A 9,213-nucleotide genomic window follows, 5' to 3' on the forward strand; every position below is an offset into this window, starting at 1 on the left:
GGATGAGGGCCAGGCCCAGACCTGCCCCTATAAAAGGGCTGAGGCTCTCCAGGTCAGACCCCGGATTAGGCTCACAGAACCAAGGCCTCGTCAAGGGCCAGCCTTCCTCCCCAGGCCAGGCTCCCCAATCAGCTCAAGACACACACAGGCACCAGGATCACCCTCTGACCGTAAGGGTCAGCCCCAGAGCCAGGCCAAGGCTCCCTAGGTCAACCCCCAGAGCAGCTTCCCCAGGGACAAGACCCCTCAGGGCCGGACTCATCCCATGCTAAGACCCTTCACGCCCCAACCCCCAGCTCCGCGCCGCCACCCTCCTCCCCGTCCGCCGCGGGATGTCCGCCAGGGGGCGCTGCCAGCAACGGCGCGCGTGGGCGCTGTTTGTCCTTGCGGGGCCGCCGTAGCGCCTGTCCTCTCCGTGCCTCCGCCGCTGGGGGAGGCCGCGCCGCGCCGAGCGGGGCCAGGCCGGGCTGGGCCGGCGGGGAGAGGGGAACGGAGGGCACTGTTCTCGCTGGGGTTCGGAGCCATGAGCGATATCCGGCACTCGCTGCTGCGGCGGGACGCGCTGAGCGCCGCCAAGGAGGTGCTGTACCACCTGGACATCTACTTCAGCAGCCAGCTGCAGAACGCCCCGCTGCCCCTCGTCGACAAGGGCCCCTCCGAGCTGCTGGAGGAGTTCCTCTTCCAGGTCCCCAAAGAGCGTGGCGCTCCGCCCAAGGTGGGCCCCGAGGGCCGGGAAGTTCGAGCGATGAGGCCTAGTGGGGCCCCGAGAGGCCGGGCAGTCCCCGCCGGGGCTGGGGGAGATCCAGGCCCGGGGAAAGCAGGGCAGGCCCAGGAGGCTGGAGACATAAGGCGTTGGAAGGCCGGGCGTAGCCCCAGGGCGTGGCTGTGGAGGCTGAGGCCCCTGGAGCTCAGGACAGGATCCCTGGGTGGGCCGTTGGTGGAGGCTGAGTGCTTGGGAGAACGGAACAGGGCCCTTAGGATGTGGGCTGCTGTTGAAGACTGAGCCCCTCAGAAGGGGCTGGATGAGGTTCCGCGGGAAGCTGCTGCTGGAGACCGAGGCTCTGAGAGGACAAGATGGGGTGCTGGTTACTGATGGTTTTTGTGGCGAGGAGAAGACTGGCTGGCAGGACCCTGGTGGACTGGTCAGAATTCTGGAAGACCAGACAGGGCCTCAGGAAGTTGTGGTGGTTACTAAGGCTCCTGTGGACAGCCACCAGCCCCACAGTACTGTGACTGGGCCCGTTACTTGACTCATACAATGCCAGGGTGGATCTCAAGAATATCTGGTCCAACCTTTCTAGGTAATGGGGGAAGTGTTTTTCACCCCAGTATTGCTGTCAGTTTCACCTCTGAGTTCATGGGCAGCACTCCCAGGTGCAGCAAGCACCCACGTTGGGTATCCAGGCATTCAAATACAACTTGGAGCTTTTTGGTGGTTTAGGAAGCTTGAATATGTGTGCTGTGCACAAAGGCCAAGTTTCTGACACCTGAGGGGAAAGTCTCAGCCTTTCCTGTTCCTGTTTGTCAGTAAAGCAGCTCTTGGTTCTTCAAAAGCCCCCACTGTATTTTGCAGCTATGCTTTTGTTCTCTTTCAGAGGCTGAATTCACTTCAGGAACTTCAGCTCCTTGAGATCATGTGCAATTATTTCCAAGAGCAGACAAAGGATTCAGTCCGGCAGATCATTTTCTCGTCTCTCTTCAGCCCTCAAGGAAACAAAGCAGATGACAGCAGGATGGCTTTGTTGGGAAAGCTGGTTTCCATGGCAGTGGCTACATGCAGGGTTCCTGTTCTGGAGTGTGCTGCCTTCTGGCTGCAGGTACAGCTTCTGCTGAGGCAGGGAAGGAGCAGGGGAAGGTGCCATAGCGGGTGAGCTGGGGCATAGTGTCACCTATTGGTTGGTGACAGCTGGGTGCAGCCAGGTGCTCCTCCCTGGCTGTTTTAGCTGATATAACACTTAGCTGCTGCAGCTAAGTTCACCTCACTTCTGGACTCAGGTCTTTTCCTTTGCTCCAGCACAAGGGATAGCTTTTGCCAGTCCATTTATGTGCTGCACTGGCAGAAGAAAGTTTGGGGGGGTTGATTTTTCCTTTTTTAATGTTTTTCCACCTGACCCAAACACTCTGAAAGTTTGGAGGGGGGAGGAGGGGGATGGTGTTGACCAACCTGGGGAACAAAACCAGGGCAGTTCACTGTCATGTGACCCAAAGAAGCTGACTTTGGAGTTTGGGAAATAAACTATGCCTTGTGTGTAAGTTTGGGCATGGCAGAAGAGACCAAGCTCTCTGCTGAGGCAGGGACACAAGATACCTGTGTCTGGTCTTCATATCTGTGGATGCAGTACTTCAAGGATCTCCTTTATCCCCTCCTCTCCCACTGAGATTCTCTAATTGGGAAGTACATCTTTGTCCTGCTGCCTTGTGGGCTGTGCAGAAGTCACCTGCTTTACAGAAAGGCAATAGCTGAAACACTCTGCTGGGAGAGAAGAGTGGAAGATGAGGTCTTTTCCAACCTGGTTGAGTCTATGATTCTAAGAAGGCAGACCAGTGCTGGCTTTGTGGGTTCCCTCTTGTCTCACCTAGTGAGCCTTAGTGGTGGAGGAAGGGATGTGACCTGGATAGCAGGAGAAGATGCATTATTTTTTTCAGATCACAGCTCTTAAGTGTCATGAGGATTGCACAGATGTTGTTTTTACACATTAAAGATGTCAAGCAGAGCTGAGAAGTTATTGAGCTGGCTGTCCTGGTGCTGAACTAGTTGAACTACTAAACTGTGGTGCTGAAACAGTAAAAAGGAAGATCTCCATCTAAGTAAAAATACTGATGTGGAAGGTTTTACTTTCAAAGTACAGAGGCTGTCAACACAAAATATCACCATTCCCTAGTGTGAAGTAGGAGTTCTATTGCTGCCTGAGTGGATCTTTGATAGAGAGAAAACACTCATGGTAATTTGGGAAGACCTTGAAACAGCCAAGTGGGTGGGTGGGTAATATGGGCAGGCAGACTTCAAAGTCTGCTCTCTAGAGTTTTCTGTGGCTGAGCTTAATCCACATCTCCCTGTGTGCACCGCTGCAGCGAACCCCTGCCGTGTACTGCGTCAGGCTGGCCCAAGCCTTGGTGGATGACTACTGCAACTTGGTGCCAGGCTCCATCCAGACTCTGAAGCAGATATTCAGTGCCAGTCCTCGCTTCTGCTGCCAGTTCATTACATCTGTCACAGCTCTCTATGACCTCTCTTCAGGTAAGTGTTTCCAAGCCCTGTCTTTCCAAGTAAGAGCAGTGTAACGCCACACAAAATTAACTGTTGCAAGCAGGTCAGCTGCTGAAAACCTCAAGATGCTTCTTGCCCTGTAATTATGGCCAGAAACAGCTCAGGGGTTTGGCTGTTGCTTCATCTGACACTGTAGGGAGAAGAAAAACAACCACTCAGTGGCTGAATCTTTGGTGGAGGAGCAGGCTGGTAATGCCTGGCACAAAGAGCAGTGTCCTCCACAGAGGGCATCCCCTGTGAAGGAATGATAGAATGGAATAGAATGCTAGAATAGAATTAACCAGGTTGGAAAAGACCTTTGAGATTGAGTCCAACCTACCATCCAACAATATCTGATCAACTAAACCATGGCACCAAGTGCCTCAGCCAGTCTCTTCCTAAACACCTCCAGGGATGGTGACTCCACCACCTCCCTGGGCAGCACATTCCAATGGCCAATCTCTCTTTCTGGGAAGAACTTCTTCCTAACATCCAGCCTAAACCTCTCCTGGTGCAGCTTGAGACTGTGTCCTCTTGTTCTGGTGCTGGTTGCCTGGGAGAAGAGACCAACCCCCACCTGGCTACAACCTCCCTTCAGGTAGTTGTAGACAGCAATAAGGTCTCCCCTGAGCTTCCTCTTCTCCAGGCTAAGCAACCCCAGCTCCCTCAGCCTCTCCTCACAGGGCTGTGCTCCAGACCCCTCCCCAGCTTTGTTGCCCTTCTCTGGACACCTTCCAGCAACTCAACATCTTTCCTAACCTGAGGAGCCCAGAACTGGACACAGTACTCAAGGTGTGGCCTAACCAGTGCTGAGTGCAGGGGCAGAATGACCTCCCTGCTCCTGCTGGCCACACTTCTGAAGTCGAGAGGAGCGTGGTTGTCTTCCCTGGGACAAAGGAGCATTTGCTTTGGTGTTCTGTCAAAACCAGGAGAGTCAGGGAGGGTCTGAAATTGTGACAGTGCAGGAAGGGTGTGTGTGACAGATCAATTAATCCTGTGCTTCAGTGCAATGCTCAGCCTCCCTAGCACTAACTTTCCTGTCTTCAGATGACCTCATCCCTCCTTCGGATCTGCTGGAGTTGATTGTTTCCTGGATCTTCGAAGATCCTCGCTTGATCCTCATCACCTTCCTCAACACTCCCATCGCGACCAACCTGCCAATAGGCTTCCTGGAGCTCACCCCCCTGACTGGACTGATCCGTTGGTGTGTGAAGGCTCCTCTGGCTTACAAAAGGAAGAAGAAAGCCTCTCTCTCAAATGGACATCCCCCCAGCAAAACTGCCAAGGACTCAACTGCAGGGGAAGACAGGGATTGCCACCAGCTGTATTCCAAACTGCATCTAAGTGTCCTGCAGGTTCTCATGATGCTTCAGGGGCATTTAACGGAGAAGAACCTTTATGGGCGCCTGGGGTTGATACCCTTTGACCACGTGGTTCCACTTGTTGAGGAAATTAACAGACTATCTGATGAACTCAACCCTCTTAATGCATCCAAAGAGATTGAACTGGCTCTAGACAGACTGGCTCAGGCTTTGCAGGTGGCCATGGCATCAGGAGCACTCTTGTGCACCAGAGGTAAGTTGTCTACAGAGCTGGCGGAGCCCTTGGCGTAGTTCATTTCCTCCAGCGTGTGGTGGTTGTGGGAGGGAGTTTTGAGGTGGGGAGAGCAAAAGATCAATGTGTTGACAGCAGAAGTGGTAGTTTGCTGCTCTTAGGAAGTGATAGTGCAGGAAATAGTTCAGGAAGTAAGAAAGGAGAGATCACTGGGGCAGAGCTGAAGATCTGATCCTGCAGCTGTACCACAGTTATGTTATATATAACAAGGGGCTTCTGGCTGGTTATCTGCCATGAAGACAAATGTGACCCCCTCAGAACTGCTTGTAGCTATTGAAAATCCTTGGTTCAGTTGTGTTTCTCTGAGTCTGCCTGCTGGAGGAGCATCCATGAAGCAGACAAACCCATGGGGCGGGTGTGCTAGACAAGCAATTTGAAAAGCAAACAAAAACTCTTCATCTGGAACTGCTGGGCCTTCAGCTCTGCTGTAATGAGACCTCATTACAGTGTGTGCAGTTTCAGTTATACTCAGTAAAGAAGCTGGCTAACATGGCTTTTGTCTGTCTATCCTGTCTCCAAAACCAGTTCTTTGTAAGAGAACTGCAGAGATGAAAAAGCAAAGTGTCTCATCAGCACGGGGGCAGCCAGCCAGCCAGACTTTTTTCCTTGAAAAGAGGCAATTTCTAGGCAACCAGAAGGCTTAAAGCTTCCCAACAGCCAAGAGAGCGGCTGCAGAGTGGCCTCTGCCCAAACAGGCACCTGAGGCTTTTGCCCTGGTTAAACCAGTGCTGCTGGTCCAATCTCAGCGTTGTTCTTTCTAATCTTTCATAAAGTAGCTCTGGCTGTAATAAGATCAGGCAGAAAAGTGGAGTTTCTTGAGCTGCTGGCTGGTTTCAGCTGTGTGGTTTGGGTTTTGTTGGTTTGGTGGTGGGGTTTGGTTTTTATCCTTTGACCTGGTACTTTTAGAGCACTTGCTCATCCTGTAGAGGTGGGAGTAACTCAGTGCAAGCAGCTGCTGAAATAAGTTATTTCAGTGTTTGGGGAATGCCTTTAGCCACAAGGCAGGAATGTATTCTCCAGCTCTTCCCAAAAGGTCTCTAGTTATGTTGTTAAATACCTTGGCTCTGGCTGTTCTGCTTTAGCAGAAGTTTGAAGGTAGCAAAAGAAAGGTGCAATTTCTAGTTGATAGACCTCAGGGGGAAACAACAACCAGCCCAAAAGACCTCTTTACACTGAAACCCAAACTGGTACAAAACAGGTGTTGGCTAAGCTTTGGCCTTTCTTATCCTGAATGCCATGTTCACAGTGAGCAGAGTCATAGCTTGTATTTCCTTTGTCTTAATTACTACTTCACAGTAGATTTGGTATTGCAAATTCTACCCTGAGGCTTGCTCTGCCTTGAAATGAAGCTGCATTTTCCCAGCCAGCACCACAGGTTCAGTGGGGAGCAAGAATATGCTTGGTGTGGAAAGCCTAGGTGGTGACTGGTAAGGTGGAGAACCATTTTTCTCTCCTATGGTAGTTCTTGGCCCCAGAATGAGATTCTGGATCCGTTGATGATTGGAGCTTTTCCAGTAATCTCATCTTCCTAAGGAGAAGAGAAGGTTCTGGGGAGACCTTGTAGCTGCATTTTGTTATCTAAAGGGCACCTACAAAAAGGCTGAGGAGGGACTGTTTCCAAGAGCATGTGGCAGCAGGACAAGAGGCAGTGGTTTGACACTGGAACAGGGCAAATTTAGGTTGGACATGAGGAGGAAGCTCTTCAGAATGAGGATATACTGAAACACTGGGGCAGGTTGCCCAGATATGTGATGGAGGCCCCATCCTTGACCATAAAGGCCAAACTTGATGGGGCCCTGAGCAACCTGATCTAGTTGGAGGTGTCCCTGCTGACTGCAGGGCAGGTTGTACAAGATGACCTTTGAGGTTCCCTTCCAACCCAATGATTCTAAGGAGAGCAGAGAGAAAAATTGCTCTAATTGTGGCTTTATCCTTATTGCTGTATTTTCTGTCCTCTTTCAGATGACCTGAGAACTGTCTGCTCCAGACTACCACATAACAAGTAAGAGACCTTTCTGCTGCTGTGTGGGTTTTGATGCATGTTGTGAGACACACCTGAGGGCTGCTGAGACAAAATCTCTAAAACTTTGTGTTTGCTTTCTGGAAGTTGGCCTTTACTCATTCCCATAGTTTAGCACAAGGGTAAAGGTGACCTGGCTGGCTGCTTCATCTCTTGCAAGCTGAACTTCTGTCTAAAGGAGACTTCAGTGAGTCCCATCTTGCAGGTGGTTTTGCCCAGCCTGTGTTAGAGCAAATGCACAGAAAGGGAAAACAAAATGACAGTGTGGAACCTGCCCAAGAGCTGCCTCCAGGCCCCATCCCTGAAGGTGTTTAAGCCCAGGCTGGATGAGGCTCTGGCCAGCCTGATGTAGTGTGGGGTGTCCCTGCCCATGGCAGGGGGGTTGGAACTAGATGATCCTTGTGGTCCCTTCCAACCCTGACTGATACTATGATACTGTGCTAGCCCCACAGCCCTGCTTTTGTTGTACCTCACCCTAAGCTGAACAGCATTTTGCTTCGTTCCTCTTTGCAAAGAGAAACCAAGATTGATTTATTGTTCTGAAGGGAAAGAGCAGGGAGGGGAAAGTGTTCCATAAGCCCAGGCTGGATGAAGTCTTGACCAGCTGAGTCTAGATCAGAGCTATCCCTGCCCATGGCAAGGAAGTCAGAGTAGATGATCTCTAAGGTCCTTTCTGACCTAAGCCATTCTGTGATAGTTAAATCCCTGCCCTCTTGCCTCTCAGCAGTGCCATGAGTTGGTTCTGAACTGTTCTTAAAGCCAAGCCCTTGAGCGAGAGCCACGGCGAAAGCCTTCTCTAATCTGCCCCCCTCTCTGATTTTTCTCTCCGCAGCCTGCTCCAGCTGGTGATTTCAGGTCCAGTACAGCAACCAACCCACGGGGCTCTGCCACCAGGATTTTACCCTCACATCCATACCCCTCCTCTGGGTTACCCTGCTCACGCAGCTCACCCGGCGCTCCCGGCCCATCCCGTACAAACGTTTATACCGGGCATGACGTTCCCATACCGCCCCATCCGCTAGAGTGCTAGGACTGCAGAGCGGCTCCTGCTCCCCCTTAGCTCAAGGAAGCCTTGCAGATGAAACCAAATGCCTCGGGAAGTCCATTGTCCTCTTTGGTGTAGAGCTGAGCAGTGCTTGCCCGAGGGATCAGCCCTTCAGCAGCAGTGAGGACGCGGATGAGGATGAGCAGGCTGCAGTCAGCTTGGATGTGGGATGCAGATCCTAAGGCAGATCCCAGGGACTAAAGGAGGGGCTGGGAAGAGGCAACAGAAACATGAACCCTCTGCAGCATGTGGAGTTTTTTTGGATCCACATTGTTTCATATCATCACCGAGGGTGTGCTCTCTCTCAGTCATGTTTTTTCAGCAGCCCTGATCTGGTTACGGCACAGGGAACCCAGCAGCTCTTGCTCCAGGAGGAAAGGTGTGAGATTTCTCAAGCTGCTCCACTCCAGCCTGCTCACTACTTTGTAAATGTTTGTATCTATGGCTACAGAGTATGGTGTACACTGTATATTTTTGGAACACAAATGTTTGTTTCAGAAGCACAAGGTAGAGTAAAGCAGCACTTCCTATTAAAGGAAACCATTTAAGAAGCATAAAGTAATTCTGCCATTTTGTCTTGCAGAAAGTCCAGCTTGTTAAGCCTGTGCCAGGGAGGGAACCATCTTCCAGGCTGGGGAAATGCCTTTTTTTATGTGCCTCAGTAATTTTTTAAATACCTGGTGTGTTTAATTAATGCTCAGTGGAAACCTGGCCAGAGGCTAGCCGTGGTGTGCAGGCCAGGCAGGAGCATCCTGGGAAGGGGGGCAGAACTTGGTGCTGTTGGCACTACAGCAAAGCATGCCTTCTGCCTCCTTCAGCTGAGCTCTTCTCTGTCACTATGCAGTGATGCTCTGAGCCCCTGCTGCTGGGTGAAAACAACAAAAAGGTTATTTCTTGTACATTAGTGACTTCGCTAAAGACTTCCACTGCTGTCCTCATCAGAAGAGATGTGGTGACTGTGGTTAGCTGGCCACCAAAACAGGGCAGATTAAGTGGAAGCTGGGAAAGTCTGATTTGAATAGAAGAGCTAAGAAGGAAACTGTTTTCCCTTCTCTGGAAAAGGAAGGTAAATAAAGCATATTATTACAATATCATTAGTAACTTTTAGTCATCCCTGAAGCAGGCAGGCAGGTAGATTGATGACTGCTGTAGGTCCTTTCCAGATGAGATTTTCTCCTCTCTTGTGGTCATCTTCTGTTTTCATCTTCTGTTTTCATCATCTTCCTTCTCTTCTTCCTTTATTCTTCTTATTGTCCCCTCCTTTCTATCACTTTGTACAGCTTCAAC

The 9,213-nt window shown here is 51.0% G+C and overlaps 1 protein-coding gene across 1 annotated transcript; it reads left to right on the forward strand.

Moving 5' to 3' along the window:
• Positions 1–436: 436 nt before the first annotated feature.
• On the forward strand, positions 437–9,013 carry INTS15 (integrator complex subunit 15). The gene is made up of 6 exons (XM_068146935.1): positions 437–715; positions 1,596–1,817; positions 3,073–3,238; positions 4,295–4,822; positions 6,824–6,863; positions 7,714–9,013. The coding sequence occupies exons 1-6, from the start codon at positions 524–526 to the stop codon at positions 7,901–7,903; spliced, it is 1,338 nt and encodes a 445-aa protein (XP_068003036.1). The 5' UTR covers positions 437–523; the 3' UTR covers positions 7,904–9,013.
• Positions 9,014–9,213: the final 200 nt, after the last annotated feature.

This window comes from Melanerpes formicivorus, unplaced genomic scaffold, assembly GCF_026170545.1.
Source record: "Melanerpes formicivorus ecotype bairdi unplaced genomic scaffold, bMelFor1.0.p_v2 SCAF_14, whole genome shotgun sequence".
Lineage (NCBI taxonomy): Eukaryota > Metazoa > Chordata > Aves > Piciformes > Picidae > Melanerpes > Melanerpes formicivorus.

Coding starts and splice junctions, on each gene's coding strand:
- INTS15 (XM_068146935.1), top strand. CDS start 524: ATGAGCGATATCCGGCACTCGCTGCTGCGGCGGGACGCGCTGAGCGCC. Junction 1,818..3,072: donor GTGCTGCCTTCTGGCTGCAG/GTACAGCTTCTG, acceptor GCACCGCTGCAG/CGAACCCCTGCCGTGTACTG. Junction 4,823..6,823: donor AGCACTCTTGTGCACCAGAG/GTAAGTTGTCTA, acceptor GTCCTCTTTCAG/ATGACCTGAGAACTGTCTGC.